The 17,717-nt window shown below is 35.2% G+C and overlaps 1 protein-coding gene across 3 annotated transcripts in view; it reads right to left on the minus strand.

Annotated features, from left to right (window-relative positions):
* Positions 1 to 207: 207 nt before the first annotated feature.
* The window catches only part of UBE2W (ubiquitin conjugating enzyme E2 W), an 81,588-nt gene continuing 64,078 nt past the window's right edge, over positions 208 to 17,717 (minus strand). For 2 of the 3 annotated variants that reach the window (XM_035727147.1, XM_027608828.2), the window contains exon 6: positions 5,257 to 12,073. In XM_035727147.1, the coding sequence (XP_035583040.1) occupies positions 11,972 to 12,073 (102 nt within the window). In that variant the 3' untranslated portion in view covers positions 5,257 to 11,971. Of the gene's footprint in view, positions 615 to 5,256; positions 12,074 to 17,717 lie in introns of those variants that run through there. The other variant, XR_004820016.1, reaches the window with a different exon arrangement.

The raw sequence follows: 17,717 nt of genomic DNA on the forward strand, positions 1-17,717 counted from the left end.
GTATCATGTAAAAAAAACCAGCAAGGGAGATATCTTCCTGGAAAAAAAAAATATGTTCTCAAAACATCTGGAAGTATCTGAAGAGACCAGGACTTATTCCATGTGTCTCCAGAAGGTAGAATCAGGGGAAAGAAAAGATGGAAAGTGTGTGATTAGTTTCCCAGAGCTGCTGTAGCAAAGTACCACAAACTGAATGGCTTAAAACAACAGACATTTATTCTCTCACAGTTCTGGAGCGAGAAGTCCAAGATCAGGTATCAGCAGGATCATGCTTTCCAGAGGCTCTAGAGAAGAATCCTCTGCCTCCTCCAGCTCCCGGAGGTTCCCAGCAATCCTTGGCGTTCCTTGGCTTGTAGATGCATTACAGCATTGCCATATGGCATTCTCCCCTTAAGTGCCTGTGTCTCTGTGTCTTCTCCAATTTGTACAACATCACTCATATTGAATTAAGGTCCACCCTCCTCCAGTATGACCTCACCTTACCTAATCACATCTTCGACAATTCCGTTTCCAAATATGGTCACATTCGGAGATACTGGCAGTTAGGACTTCAGAGTTATCTTTTGAGGGGACACTCTTTAATCCAGGATAGATAGTATGTAGCAGATTTCAGTCTGAAAGAAATAACTTCCTAATAAGATTTATTCAAAAGTGCAGGAATTTTCTGAATTAATTCCCATCAGTGAAGGCGGTCAGGGGTGATCACTTCAAAGATGTTAAGAAATAACTAATTCATTGGTTAGGTTATTAGACTAGAAAATATTAAATTCCTTTTCAACTGTTGATCAATAGGCAATAAGCTCATGAACTAAGTAAAATTATATCACTCTGTTTATCATTGCCACCTAAAAACTTCAGCTTACATCTCCACTCACCAATTGACTATATAAGCTACTATACTTGGTGTTATGAGGAAGTACGAACACATTTCCTCCCCAAATCTGCCCCTCGTTTTGGTGAAAGTCGTCAGCCTCTACTCAGTTTTCTAAGCCAGAAATATGGGGGTCATGTTAAGTATAAGCATATTGACTTAGAGCATGGATTTCGAAGTCAGTCAGACTCAGACTTAAATTCCTGCTCCATCACTTCTAAGCTCTAATTTTGGGCAAATTGATTATGGTTGAGTTGTCCATTTTCTTATACTCCACTTCAGGCCATTGCCATCCTTTGTCCTTACTGCTTAAAACCTCCTAATTCCACTTGAGATATAATGTTCAGTAAACTATTAATACTTAAAGTGTGCAATTTAATGAGTTTTGACATATATATATATACCTGTGAAACCAAGATAATCAAGTATCCATCTCCTCCAAAAGGTTTTTCCCACCACCCCACATCTTCAGGCAAACACTTCTCTGATTTTTGTCACTATACATAAATTTGCGTTTTCTAGAATTTTAAATAAAATCACAGTACACTTTTTGCGTGGGCATTTTCACCCAGCATAGTAGAAATTTATCCATGTTTTATTCCTTTTTTATTGCTGAATAGTATTCTGATATATAGATATCCCACTTTGGCTACCCATTTACCTACTGACGGACAAATGTTTCCAGTTTGGGTATTTTGCAAACTTGATACAAACCCTTCTGTACAAGTCTTTGTGTGGACATATACTTTCTTTTCTCTTGGGTAAATACCCGGGAATGAAATGGCTGATCTGTATAGTAGGTACATGTTTAATGTGGGGCTTGAACTCACGATGCTGAGACCAAGACCTGAGCTGAGATGAAGAGTCGGACACTCAACCAACTGAGCCACCTAGGGGCCCCTATGTTTAACTTTTTAAAAAGCTACCAAATGGTTTTCCAAAGTGGTTACACAATTCCACATTGCCATCAGTAGAGTAGGAAAGTTCCCATTACTCCACATCCTTGCCAAAACTTGGTATGGTCAGTGTAGCAAGTGTGCAGTGGTTATCTTATGCTTTTAATCTGTATTCCCCTAATGACTAATGAAACTCAGCAGCTTTTCATCTACTTATTTGCCATATTTCCTTCAGTTTAGTTCAAGTAAAAAAAAATTCACAAACTTTGCCCATTTTTAAATTGGGTTGTTTGCTTCATGTTATTTATCCTAAGACTTAAAAAAAAAAATCTAAATATAAGTCCTTTATCATGTATATATTTTGCAAATACATTGTTTTGCTGTTTCAATGTCTTCTGAAAAGCTACATTTTTAAATTTTGTTGAGTCCAATTTATCAACTGTTTTTAGTAATTTGGTTCATAGCTAAGAAATCATTGCCAAATCCAAGATCTCAGAGCTTCTGTTTTCCTGAAGAAGTTTCATAGTTTTACTCTTTGAGTGTATGATTCATTTTGGGCTAATTTTTGTACAGAAGATTTTTTATTTTTTTTCTTACAAATAGCTTTTCAAATATTTTGAATAGACTGTTATCCCCCCGCCCCCCGGCAAGTACCTTGGTATATTTTTATAAACCAATTTCTGGACTCTCCCTTCTGTTCCACTGATATGTCTATCTTTATGCCAATACTTTATAATAAATTCAAGTCATCATCATTTGTCTGGTACTGATGATGGTCTCTTATTTTTTCCCTTCCAGTTTTGTGACCCTTCAAGCTCACTCTCCAGAATTACAGCCAAGGTATTTTTCTTAAGTGCAAATCTGAATTCATCAGTCCCTCTCTGAGACCATGAGATAAAACCAAAACTCCATTAATTCGGTCTTTTGAATTCTAGCTCTAGTTTGATCTCATTTTTACTATTCCCTCATCCAAATTCAATGCTCCAAACACTGTTCTCTCACCCTGTGCACTTGCCGTGTGCTTTATCTCAGATGCCCTCATCTTCAGTCTCCCACTTTTGCCTGGCAAATACTCACCACTTCCCCTGGAATTCTCACCTGGACTTAAGACAGCTTTGACTGTTCTCACCTTGATGCTCATTCAACACTCTGATTAGCCTATCACACCAACTGGCACATTATTTTAATTACCCACTTGTCTTCCCTACCAGATCATAAGCTCCTTGGGATACAGCAGATGCTCAATGTTTGAATGAGTATAAAGATGAACAAGACAGTTCCTTGTTCTTCAGAAGCTCCCAATATGGTATGGTATAGTATATGGTAGGCAGAGCAGTAAACTGTATGGATCCTGTCACCCCCCCCACCCCACACATCCAATGCTTTCTAGGTCTGTTTCATAGTGCCTTGTTTCCTAGAAGGGATAACCTTTGTGTATTGGTCACTGTATTAAAATAAATCACTTGTAAGGATAATATGTGGAGGAAGCTATTCTCTTCCTAGGACTTCAAACTTCTATCTGCTCCTGGCCACCTTCTGAGGACACTGCCAGAGAACTCACCTCAATCCAAGTTTGGAGTGTGACATTCCCTGAACCACTCCAAGATGAAAATCTCAATCAGGATTGTTTCCTCAGGTGACCTTTACTCTGGGGATGCTCTGCTGATTTCTGGCTTTAAATTAGTTCTGATGGGTAGGATGTTGGTGTAGTGGGTCAGACTCCTTGTTTTGTTTTCTGGGCAACATTCCCTGTCATATTGCTGACACAGTGGCTCAGCTTTATAATCTCCTCTCAATTGATAAATGAATGCCCTAGGGACGAAAGGATCGGAGTGCTAGCCTCAGCTCTCTGTTTAGTGCAAACGGAAAGACTAATTTCAACCTTACTCTCATTCACGAGGCCCTACACATCATCTGGTCATTGGCTGCTGCTCCCCCACTGCCTTACTCTAAACCAGCCACAACATCATCTAGGTCAGCGTTCATCCAAATCCTGTCCCAGCTTCTATACTTGGGACCATGGTACTTGCCGAGAACTCACCTACAGCGTTTGTAATTTTCAAGCCATTACAGTTCCTCTTGCAGTCAACTCATTTCTGTGATTACCAAAAACTGCTATTTGTCTGCACCTTTTAGGACTCATCACTTTTGATGTTGTATTGTTTTTCTTTCTTATCCCGCCTATAATGTAGGCCCTTTGAAGATATGTGCTTTCTTTTATCTGTCATCCTCCTTACCACAGAAAGTACTAAGTACTTGCTCAATGCCGTTTTTAACCTTAATGAGTATGACTTTTACCTTTATGATCTCAGGTCGCCTCAGATATATTTAGCCTAGAACAATTATATATATATTTTTAAAGATTTTATTTGACAGAGACATAGCAAGAGAGGGAACACAAGCAGGGCGAGTGGGAGAGGGAGAAGCAGGCTTCCTGCGGAGCAGGGAACCCCATGCGGGGATCGATCCCAGGACCCTGAGATCATGACCTGAGCCGAAGGCAGACGCTCAACAACTGAGCCACCCAGGCGCCCCTAGAACAATTATATTCTTAAATTGTAAATATATTCTAGGTAACTAATTTACCTCAGCGATACAGCAAAAAATATGAGAACTTTTTTTTAAAATAAAACCAGTGAAGAATGGTTAATGATTTACTTCAAAGTAATTTTTTTCAGACTTTCTGGGGTAGGAAGGGTAGGGCGTTCTGCTGTGACACTTCATACAGATGGTGGTTTAGATGTAGGTTTCAAACCTGCTAGCACCTGAGTAAGTTTCTTTGGAAAAGTTAGTATAAAAATACAAGTACAATCAAATTAATTTAACAAAACATTTATTAAAAGCTTATAGGATAGGTACTGTGTGTTACATGCTGGGGACACAAGCACCACTGAGACGCTGTCTCTTCTGTTAAAGAATCCAGGACAGAAAGCTGGTAATGGGTGGGAAGGGAAGAAGGACAAAGATGCCCTTGTAACTAATTTGAACTGGAAAAAAAGCAGATGAACATTCTAGGAACGTGGAAGAATGTTAACCAAGTACAGGTAGTCTTGTTTTGCTACCATTTATGGAACAAGGTGTGTGGATGGCTGAAGAGCAGCCTGGGAACACCAGGATCATGGCAATGGCACTGGAGGGAAGGGAGAAATTTCAGATACATATGTTTTTAAGATAGGCTCAACAGAGATTAATCATGAAAAATGTCAGAGAGGACTAGTAAGTAGTGGCAATTCTTCATTTGGATAACTAGGTTGAATGGAAATGCCATCGTGGGGGCACCTGGGTGGCTCAGTCAGTTAAGCATCTGCCTTCAGCTCAGGTCGTGATCCCAGGGTCCTGGGATTGAGCCCATCGGGCTCCCTGCTCGGCTGGGAGCCTGCTTCTCCCTCTCCCACTCTCCCTGCTTGTATTCCCTCTCTCACTGTGTCTCTCTCTCAAATAAATAAAATCTTAAGAAAAGAAAGAAAAGGAAAGAGAGAGAGGAAAGAAAGAAAAAGAAAGAAAGAAAGAAAGAGAGAGAGAAAAGAAAAAAAAAGAAAAGAAAAGAAAAGAGAAAAGAAAAAAAAAGAAAAGAAAAGAAAAGAAAAAGAAATGCCACCGTGACAGGAAAGAGAAGTATGTTTTGGGGGGTGTGAGACGGGACATAAAAATTTTAATGTTAAGTTGGATACCTTTTCTGCAGGTTATAGCCATCCTTATTAGGTTCTTGCCTGATGAGTTTTATCTACCCACAATAGGTCCTTGAAGGCCAAGTACCTATATGAGAAGATAATTTCTACCTTAGTTTCTTATTTCAACTTCATTATTAAAACATTTCCATACTCCACTGAACTGGAAAGAGCACACAGGTACTCCCACTCATATATTTTGCCTTAAGCAAACATTAAAAAGAAACCTCATAAGCAATTTAAAATATTTATTGACAGGAATTCTCAGCAGGACAGATATAGAACCACTGTGGCCTTGGCCCATATTATCCAAGCATAGAAAACCCTTAGTTGTGTCATTTGACTTCAATTCAGTTCATGTTTAATTTTGCCATATGTTAAGAGTGAAAAGTACCAAGGAATATAGGAATTTCAACAGAATCATTTATCCACAGTGGCTTAAACCTTCTATGAGAGGTAGAAATTATTTTAACGATTATAATAAAGGGAGAGAGTGCCATCAAAGCACAAAGGAAGATGGATCTTGCATTTATCTAACCAGCTACTCATCTATTGTTGAGGGCTGCAGAAATAGCATGTAGAGATAAGGCAGTTTTATGGTAGAACAGCTACCCCAATGAGGAGTAAGGTGCTCCTGGGGCAGGCAGATCCCCCATGAATAGAAAACCTAGAATATCAGCAGAGCATATTAAATTTCTTCCTGCCATGAATAACAGAGATGCAGAGAGATATCCCTTCTTCTGCTTATCTCCTTTTCTCTTCTCATAGCTTCAGGAGCCACTCATCTAAGTAAGTTAGTTGATCTGTGTGTATATTCAAGAAAGAATCCCAAAGTTCTCTGCAGGATATCCTTATGAATCATACAACTTAAAGTTCAGCAACACCAGACTCATGGTAACCCTAAGCAAGGGCCTGAGTCTCAATTTCCACCTTTTCTGAAAACACCCATCTTTTAATCAGGACTTCTTTAAATAAAGCATGAAGAACCACTAAAATACACTGGGCTACACTACTAAGTAAACATGATCTGTTAAATGAGTAAGTGCTTTAGTGACTATCTTCATTCTGTTGCACTTATTTTTGGAAATGGGCATTTTACTGTTTCCATAATCCTTGGAAGATCACAGTGCTTTGTAAAGAGAAACTACTACATAAGTAAATCTTTATATTATTATAAACTACAAAGAGATTTAATATCTATCCAATTTAATATTCAAGTCTACATAAAATAAATCAATGACAACTGCTTTATTATTAAAAGTTACTGAATTCCATAAAGCACACAATGTAATTTATATTCAACTAACAAAAGTTTGATACATGTATTTAAAAATATATAATATATAGATTTATGTCTTAACATTTATATTCTATTCAAAAAGCAGTAGCTTTACATATTTTACAACTTGAATTTATAAAATATATATACATCCACCCTATTCAAACCCTGAAGCATGAGCTTCCATTCCTATTAATAAAATGCACAATCTGTATTTCTGAATATTGAGAGAAAAATGGTACCAACTAAAAACAACAAACCCATTTTAACTTGAACATGGACTTCTTGGCTACTAGATAACTGACATAATAATCTTTTTGAATAATTATTTTACCCTGAGCCTGATAATCAATATTTATGTCAATAATCTGTGGTTAACTATGAAAAGACTTGCATTTATTTTCACAGTGTCTGTCAATCTACCACATTCCTTACTCGACTTGTTTCAGGCTTTAAAATTAGAGAGGTGGGATTATTCAACCTTTCCATTTACCGTGAAATTTGACAAGTGATGTCACACCTAACAAGCCAAAGCCCAGAACCATGCTTTGCCTTTGAGAAAGCAGCTTAGAATTACTGCAGAAGCAAACTTTTCACAAAACCCTGACAATGTATGCATCAAGAAACTGTTTCTCTTTTTCCCTGTCAACTGCACTCAACTTGCTCAATTACAATTCTTTAGGCATGTTAAAATATACCAGCTTCTATTCAGGCATTCCTTCCACATATTCAAAATGTCTTCAGATATTATATTGTTTTATTAAAAAATTTTCATAAAAAAAGACATTCATGTAACCGTTCTGGAGATTCATCCCTAAATGTAAATCCCAGTAACATTTGAGAATTAAAATCACAATAAACGCCTCATTTACAGGACCATAAGAAGAACTTCAACTTTAAGGATAAAGATCTAAGTTTGAAGTACATATTTAGACTCCATGGGCCTCTGGAATGATGCATACAAGCCTGTCTTTAATGTAGTTTATGCTAAGAAAACAAAAATCTCCCACACATTTGGGAAAAAAAAAAAAAAAAGAAAGAAAGTTCCAAATCTCAAAATGGCTTAGAAACCTTAAATGGAAAAACACTTTTACCAAAACAAATAATTTAATACATCTGGGCAATAATTAGGCTTTGGGAGAGTCACCATCCAAAAAGTAAACAAAACTCCCTCGATATTAGTATTTAAGAACTAAATTACTTAGTTAACAGCTCATTTATCAAGTAGTCAATTATTCAACACATTTAGCCACATACTGATGAACCGAAATAAGGCATCAGAAATTCTATGTATTTTATTTGTAGAAAGGAGTCTTTTTCTTTAAGAAAAATTTCTGATGTAATTTCAGTAATCTTCCTTCTCTGGATTCCCTAACCTCAAGAAAAGGAAAGGGGAAGAAAGGGAGGAAGGGAGGGAAGGAGGAAAGGAAGGAGAGAGGAAAACTTAGGGAAACTGCTGAAGACTGACATATTGGACGGACATCTTTGAAGAGAAAGGAAGAAAGAAAAATGAAAGAGAGAGAAAAACAAACAAAAGACTGCAAAGAAGATTAGGACCAAGGGGTGCAGATTAAGAGACACCTTCACAGATCTTAATCATGCAAAGGCACTAGCATTAACACAGAATCATGCAGTAGCTGATTTTGTAACAGTGAATCCTCAGAAAAGATATGGGAAAGCCTCAGTTCTTTTTGAAAACCAATTTATATACACTTAATAAATCCTAAGCATTCAGCCAAAATATATACAGGAAACTAAATAAAAGTGAGATCAAGAAATATAAGCAGCAGTAACCGTAAAGGATTAGAACTAGTGACACTGAATTCTTTATTTAAAAAAATTCTGAACACACAGTACCTCCTCTTCTCTTCTATCTTTAGGAAGAAGCTTTAACAAGTTTTAAATATCTCAATTCTCAAAAACAATAGGCTTTTTAAAAAATGAGACTTGATTACCGATCAAGTAATTACCGAAACAAGTAATATGTGGTTACATACCATTTGCATATCACTACTCATTTCCATTATTTGTCAGTTCATCTTTGATGCAATCTGGAAATAATTAAGCAGTCACTAGATACCTGTTTAAGAATCTGAAGAAATTATTATTCACCACAGGAATCTAATGATATATATGTGCATATATTGAAAATTTCAGAAGGGAAAAACTAATAAACTACCCTAGTTACTTTATACCAAATATTTATATACCTAGTCAAAACAATAAGGATTAAGATCTTTCTCCAGATGAACTGTATATAAAAGCTAATTTTTAGCATTTTCTTTTGGGGATTAAAAAAAGCTTTATTTCCTTGCTAGCTAAAAGGAGGAATTCATCCACTACAAGTTAAATCCTTTAGAGGTGAATATTAAATTCCTTAAGAGAACAGCCATAAAATTTATTTTAAAAAATTTATCTTAAAAAAACTGAAAACCATTTCTCTCTTTAAAATCTATGGCATTAATACCTACTTGATGTAAAGTATTTTTTTGAAGGGCACCAAGTTCATGATCTAAGCATGCAAAATAAGGAAATGAATGTATCACTGTCTTAACAGAATTTGGCAAACCAGAAGAATGGCCTTAAAATAAATAAATAAATAAATAAATAAATAGAGTACACATTGTCTAAATATGAAAGTATAATTCTGCAGGCCTATGCAGCAGATTGTGCCCCATAGAGCAAGGGAAGAGGGAAGTAGCATAATCCTATGTACATTTTCTTGGTATTCTGGTTGTCGTTCAACAACACAATACAGAGAAATATTCTTTTTATTATTACAAAGTCATTAAATGCCCTCTCTAGAGCAATGACTTAGGTAAACGGCTTATGTCTTTTAATAATGTAACTTACATTTAAAATTAACTTAATTAAATCTAAGTGCAAAGGAGTTTCCAATAATTCCTAAGTTCAAGGGAGTATTGTAATGAATAAGGTGTTATCTTACTGCAAATTCTGAATGGTTGGTATTTCATCTTATCTTCTCTTTAATAAAATGTACTGAAATTATTTGGTTTCCTTTACTTTCCTCTACTTCTTTTTATTTTATGGTATCTCTATGCAGAGAAAGAGGTATGTTAAAATACTGCTTCTTTTATTTTAAAAAACTCAACTGAGGCTATATAAGACCTATTAATCTACAGGACAGCATTGTTAATCTTTGACCTGGTATATTAATTCCTTTGGCGAATAAATGTCACAGGTCATTTCTTTATAAAAGAATTTTAGTAAGAGGACCAGCAGTACGGAGAAAGATCCCCCACCCCCACCCCGGAAAATGATCAAGTCAATCAGTAGTTTAGAGCAGTTGTGTAAAATATGAAAAATATATAATTTGCTGCTGCAATTTTCATATTAAAAAGCAGTTAAAAACTAAGAGTAGCTCAAAGCATTCCAAAAAACACTTTCTGTCTTAAACAGGCCAAATGATCAGACTGATAGAGACTATTATGAGAACTTATGTGTATCTAGTCAAGAAAGAACAAAAATGTGTTTAATTTTAAAAAGTGTAGTTGCTAACTATAGTATAAACAGTGTCCACAATTTGGTGGCTGGCCATAGTTTTAATTTTTTTTTTCAAGTTATTTCTACAGCAGACATATTTTTGAAGTCTACCCACCCCTGAGTTCAGCAATTATACTTTTAGAGTGTAAAATTATATGCCCTTAATTAACAACATGTACAAAGCTACAAAATGTCATCTATACAGAGATTAAAAACAATTTTGAAAATATTCCTTGCCAATTATTGATTGGATGTTTTGCTGGGGTACATACTTCAAAGCTTTCAGCCAACTGGCTTTTATTTTTAAGCCCAAATTGATTCATATATTTATTCACTGCAGGATATGTCAAAAAGAGTGCAACAAGAGGCATTAGTAAAAATAACATTGTAGTAGAAACAGATTTTTGCATATGTGAAAAGGTAATTTATAAAATACATAATTGCTTTTTAAAAAGAGAACCTAGTTGCAGTATCATTAACTTACATGGTACTGAGAATTGGACGTTTCAACAATTTTTTTCTATAGAAAAATTTTACCTAGCTGTAAGCAAAGTCTTTCAAACAACAAGAAAACAAAATAAAACAAATCCCTCCAGGAAAAACTGTACGGTTGTGTGAGACAAATAAGAAAACATACCATTCTATAGTGTACTTTTGCCTAAATTTTAAAATAAAAATGTCCACACTCTTTTGTTAAAACATTAAGCCTCTGTCAAAAATGTATTTCTTATTTTAGGGTACAGGATTAAAGGACAAAATGATACTTACAAGTAAAGAAAAAATTACAAGAAAAAACTTGACAAAAGCTTTTCAATTGAAGTACTGTAACATTCAAACTTGACTTAAAACATAACAAAAGAAACAAAATTGCAAACGAAAACTCTTTATGGATTTTCCAAACATAAATAAATGAAATAGTGTTTAGGCAGTAGGGCTCATGCTGATGGCTAGCAGGAAGTAACAGAGTGTAATCTACTTGGAAATATCGTTACTGTACAAACAAGCCCCGATTAAGGACTGCAGCAGTTTCATCATCACTGCCATTGTTCTTACTTCCAAAATCAAGCCTTGATTCAACCATTCATACCCTAGATTACTCATACCTTTACTTCAGAGATTGAGGAACTATATACAACAAATGAATTTATTTTCACCATAGGGATAACAATATTGTACCTCTCTGCCAATGTTACTTGAAAACCTTCCATGTCAAAACAATTTGACAGCAGATATAAACAATTCAATAAATACGCAATGATCTTTCATTATAGTCCTTTAAAGACGCATGTTAATTCATGCTGTTAACCTTAGGATCACAGTGCATAGAACCCAAATATAAACAGTTGGGGTGACTTTCAAAGTAATGTTGGATCCCTCACTTTATTTATAATCCCACTATAACCAATAAATTCATTTCATAGGCCCTATCATGCATTAATTATTGGGTGGCAGGAATTAATGAAAATTTTTCCTATTAAACGTCCATTGCCGGCAATGAACGTCCCAAAACCGCCAAGGAAGTCATTGTTATTGCACAATACATGAGGACCTGGAACTTTTCCAAAAGCTTAAAAAAATAAAAATAAAAAATGGAATTATATTGACATTTCCTGACACCTGCATTAATACTGTATGACTAATAAAAGCATGTCAGTTGCCTGGACTGAACCAGCGATCAACATGCGCCCAGAATGCACACGAGTAAAAATGCAGTAAAAGGAAGTAGTCTTCATTGCCTATAGGTCACTTCCAGTCAAAGGTTAAAGTTCAAAGACTGAATGATCAAAGTGCTCATTTTCTCAGTAGGACTATCTTCTGCTAGGAGGATGATAACAGTGGCATCAACAAGTATCATCTTTAAGAAAAGGAGAAAAAAGATAATTAAAAAAGTCAAGCATGCATAAGTAAAACCCACACGTTAGTCTAACACAGAAATAATTTCAAGAAGAACATGGTTTACATGTCTGACTTGCCTCCCCAATCCTTGCAAATAAAAAGTCCAGTTTGTGTTCAATTACATAGTGACAAACAAATCACGTTCTATACTTTCACAGATATAGTTCACACAAATCTTAAATGATGCATCAGTGTGTTAGTTCTATTTAATATTAAATTGATATATGTTAGCACATATTCAGGATTTATCAGTCTTGAAGAGTTCTTTTATGGGCAACAATTTTAAGTTGTAACGAGACAGGAAGTAAACTCCTGACCAACAATGTCATGGTATTTAACACAGGATAATGCAAGTTGTGTCTTTAGTCTATAAAGGAAATAATTTCACAAATGAGGTACAATTACCAAATCAATTAATACATACTTAATGTTAATTTCTCTTTAGAAAATACATTTAAAAATACATTTTTCAGCAAATATAGATACATACACAAATGAGGCCATTAAAAAAAAACCCACAGATTTAGTAATGCCTTCTGGTAGCCTTAACACATTATGTAAGATATATAATTGTGGAGTTCATAACTTATTTTACAAAATTATTTCACAAGACATATCTGAAGGATTTATTTTGAGGACTGGTTACTCTTCAGAAAGCAGCTTTAGAAAGAAGCAAGACTAGTGGCAACTACCCAAGAGTTGTGAAGGCTCTCAAAGACAGCGTTGCTGAAAAACTGGCCAAAATATTTTACAAACTATCCCATGTTAGGATTGATACACTGTTAATAAAAATCCCCATTTCCAATGACTCAGTGAGAACTAAAAACCAATAAATCTGATTTCTGCGCTGGGCAAACTCGGAGAATATTCCATCACTCTTTTTTTTTTTTTAAAGATTTATTTATTTGACAGAGAGACACACAGCGAGAGAGGTAACACAAGCAGAAGGGGTGGGAGAGGGAGAAGCAGGCCTCTCGCCGAGCAGGGAGCCCAATGCGGGGCTCAATCCTAGGACCCTGGGATCACGACCTGAGCCAAAGGCAGACACTTAATGACTGAGCCACCAGGCGCCCCCCATCACTCTATATTTTAATGGAAATCTAAAGGGTGAAATATACTAGATTTTTAAAAATAAATCTTATCTTTATCTAAATCATTAGAATTCTTTAAAGAAAGAATATCTTTAAGAAGAAAATAAGCAGATAGTCTACAGCTTCTAAGTGCCACATGAAAGTATCCGTTTCTTAAATTACTGTGGAACTTGGAATAAAGAGGAGATATGGATGTCATGGATGCAGAACAAACAAGAATGTAAAGAGGTTCCTTAAAACATCACTCTTCCAATAGAGTAATTTATAACCCTAGGGTCCTTGAAAAAACTAAAACTAATCACACTTAGACCTCTAAGCTAAGAGATGGCACTAAATTCTACCTAACAGGTCAAACCTTAAGTATTCTACCACATGACAATGTATACAATAAGAAAAGTGAGACAAAATTCAACTTGAACATCATGTACCTAATTAACCACCAATAATAAGCTTTTATCTCCAAAGATATATCATCTTTGATAGATGATAACATAAATGTATCTACATCAGGATGTTCATTCTGGAAGTTTTCCAGTATAGTAGGTTGTTGTAGAATGTTCCACAATCCACCAAAATGATTAAGAAATCCATATAAAGCTATTCTCCCTAGCTCAATCCCTACCTTGGATTAGATGTTAAAAAAAAAAAAAAATTATATATATATATATATATATATATATATATATATAGGACTAATACTCCCTGCCTTGAACACTCTATCTTTAGAGAAATAAACTTACTAAGTGAATTTTGAAAATGGAGTTCTATTATCTGATAGCTGGACCCACAGGGACACACGGACTTACACATTACAAATCCGTCATGGTTGTAAGTAATCAAAGAATCTATGAGCAAATACTTAAGTATGGAGACGAGTATGAGCTAAAGCCATGGCTAACTCTCACCCAAATAAAAAGGGCATCACTAAGAAGCAAAAAACTCATTTGTTAGCAAAAGGAAGTTTCCTAGATAGATGAAAAAAAGATTATTGAATACCAAGATGGCTTACAAAAAAAAGTTTTTAGAGTAAACCCATCTTGGATCAAAACAAATATAAATCTATAAAACGTGATCAGGGCGCCTGGGTGGCTCAGTCGTTAAGCATCTGCCTTTGGCTCAGGTCATGATCCCAGGGTCCTGGGATCGAGCCCCGTATTAGTCTCCCTGCTCAGCGGGAAGCCTGCTTCTCCCTCTCCCACTCCCCCTGCTTCTGTTCCCTCTCTCACTGTGTCTCTGTCAAATAAATAAATAAAATCTTAGAAAAAAAAACCAAAAACATGATCAAAGAACACAATATATCTAACCTCTTGGCTAAAGTATATGTAGCAATATGAAGGTCTGAAAAAAAGAATCTCAGATTAACCATTTAATTTTTTTCTGAAAATGTAGAAGCCCTTATTAAAAGTATACCCTCGAATGTAATATACAAATAACCAGTTCCAAAGAGATGACATCTACCATGGTTAACTTCACTGGACTTCTGGGAAATATGAGTGAGAGAGAACTGTATTATAGAAGAAGGTCATTTAGTTTTCCCCAGAGTATGAGAACCATCACATTTTAATGGACATCACAACCATCACATTATATTGGAAACTACCTCCCTGGATATTCCCAGAGACTAAAGACTAGAAGAAAAGGAACACAGCAATAAGTCAGTAGATATGAAGTGGAATCCCACTTCCAAGAAAGGCAAAAATAAATCTTTACATGTAAGTTTGTCTCTCCACAGTTTAGGGAATTAAAGTTTTCTTTTGATGAACCAACTTAAGAAGATTTCACAGAAGACAACAGAATTGTTATCCAGAAGGAAATAAAGGGAAAAGTCTGTTAGACTGAGTAAAATTTGGACTTAGGAATTTAGAAAGTGATTCTGTAATTCTAAAAGGTAGTGATAATATAAAAACGTTCACAACTAACATAGTTGTGGTATTCTATGGACATAGGTATTCTATGGACAGCTATAAGACAGGAAGAAAGTTTGTGAATACTAGTCTGAGATGATTTTACGTTCCTATCACCTTATAATCCTTAGAATTGTACAGGAAATGTTCCAGCTGAAAGGAACCAGAATGTAGTCTATAGTTTTGTAAAAAAAAAAAAAAAAAGAGAGAGATATTCCTCTATTCCTCCCCAAATTTACAAACTCAACAGTTTATTGGACATAACATCTAAACATCATGCCAATCTATTTCCTGTAAGCCTAGTTTTCTGAAGCCAATACTCAATTAGTCTTAAGCTTTACTGCTCAATTCTCTATCACCTTAAGGAAAATGCTTCAGGAACCAGATCAGTACTGCCATCTGTGGAAAGCAATCATTTATGAAACTAAGTTGTTTATGTTCAATTTGGATCCCAGGAAATAGATGGATCATTTTATTAATGGATTCTATTATCTTATTGAAATATTTTTATGATCCCATTAAAAGATACTTTTTATCTTTTTCAAGAAGAATTATGTCTATTTTATGATTTTGAACTTTGAGGCTCAATCATTCATTCGTGTACTAAACTGTATACATTTGTTTTCTACAGACCATTCTAGCCCTGAATTATAGGTAAATTCCTCAGCCCCTTTGTATGCTGAAATGAGTTGTCTATTCAAATACTTACTTTGGTTACTTCCCTTTATTCATTTATTTTCTTAACCCTATTCTGTTTAATTGATTTTTCAAAGCATATGGACCCCTGGCTAAATTTTCAACACAGAATGTTTGCATTGCAGATATGACCTTAATCCTTCAGTGAATAGAAACTATAAAAAAAAAAACTATAAACTAAAACTATAAAAAAAATAGAAACTATAAAACTATTCTGGAAAACAGGTTGATAGCAAACTTCAAGTAACAATAAGGAATATGTATTCACATTATCAGTAACTTTTTACACTTTAATAGGAGCTAGAGAAGAAGCTCAAAAGAAATGCAAAAAGAAATGAGTAAGCTATGATACGACAAGTAACAGTAGGGTAGCAGTGACTGGCCTACATTTTCAAGATATACTAACAATGTGGAAGATAGTTTAAATTGAAAGAGGCTTTTTTCCCAAGAACTCAACACTGGTATTTGGCAGCTCAATTTTGGTGTATCAGCGGAATCCTACCCTTCTAAAACCAGGAATTGCCAAATTACTGTTTTTCATTAATAGTGCATCCATCCTGCATCCAGGAAGCCCCCTCTGAAGCACACAGATTATTACGAATCTAAACCCAAACCTTTCTTGCCTCTTTGATTACAAATACTGACAAACACTCTGACCCAAGTATGTTGGTTAGCATCATATAGGACTATGGAGCTTGTACCTGAGGCCTACAATTCTGCTTGGCTTCTAAAAACTGAAATGTTAAGTGTTTCAGTAAGTTCATCCAATTCCATGCAAGACTTTGTTCAGTCTCTGATATTTTTGTTTAGGTCTGCAGGTCACATCAGGACTCTGATTTGACCTTATAATCCTTTCAGAGTTAGATGATACTAATAAATAACAAGAGTCCATATTTCTTGGTAATTTGGTGTTATAAGGAGAACATGATTAATCAATGAAGATCTTTTTGGAACTAAAGCAGTTAAACAGAAAAACATAGGCTGACATCTGGAAAGCTCAAAAACAGAGTTGACATGTTCTGCTTTATGAGTGAGCCATGAATGCTAAGATTTTCCAAATTCAACTATAAGGCCAAGGTGAGCTATTTTTCACATTGCTTTTAACTCACTCTGAAATGTATAAAGGCGAAGACAATATATGCTACACAGCTGAAATGCTTTAGTTTTTTAAAGGTGAAGGAAAAATTCAAAGAAGATTGTCTACACCCACTCCCCTTTATGAAAGAGCAGTTGCTCTATGATCTCAAAGTATAACTAGTATTACCTGTCCTTGATTTCATATGAGGGTCACTCATGGAGCAAACTGTTGATTTAAAGAGAGATTCTGGGAGGGGAGGGGAACGATTCAGATAGTCAGGGTTCAAGCATGAGCAGAAAACATATTGAGATAAGAACTGTCACTGTTGGTCAATAAACTGAGGATGTTTTTAAACACAATTACCTGCAAATGAAAAAAAATGTATCTGTACCTGGGACCAGAACCTGAACTAAAAGTTCAGCTGAAATAGAATCCAGTCCTTTTAAAGATGGTAATTTGTATTTGGGGGTGGGGGGGTGGGGGGGTGACACTTTTAATCTGTTTATTGATGAAATGAATTCCTACACAAACCCTAGACTAAATTTAGTTTGAAAGGCCTCTCTTTTCTTGGTATTTCTTTGCTAAGGTGGAGAATTTAATAGTTTAAACTATTAAAAGACTTTTTACTTTAGTCGTGAAAGTATAAATTTCTTGGTTAACAGATAAAAACTACGATGAAAAATAACATTTGAAGTGTATTTTATTTTGAAGAATTTATTTTATATTTCTAGTTTCACTATGTGACCTTTCTCCATTTCTTATTCAAAAGCATGTAATGAGAAATTCTGGAAATATTCTTAGATAAAGGACTTCTCATAAATCCTTTCAACTATA

The sequence above is a fragment of the Zalophus californianus genome, chromosome 4 (assembly GCF_009762305.2).
Source record: "Zalophus californianus isolate mZalCal1 chromosome 4, mZalCal1.pri.v2, whole genome shotgun sequence".
Classification (NCBI taxonomy): domain Eukaryota; kingdom Metazoa; phylum Chordata; class Mammalia; order Carnivora; family Otariidae; genus Zalophus; species Zalophus californianus.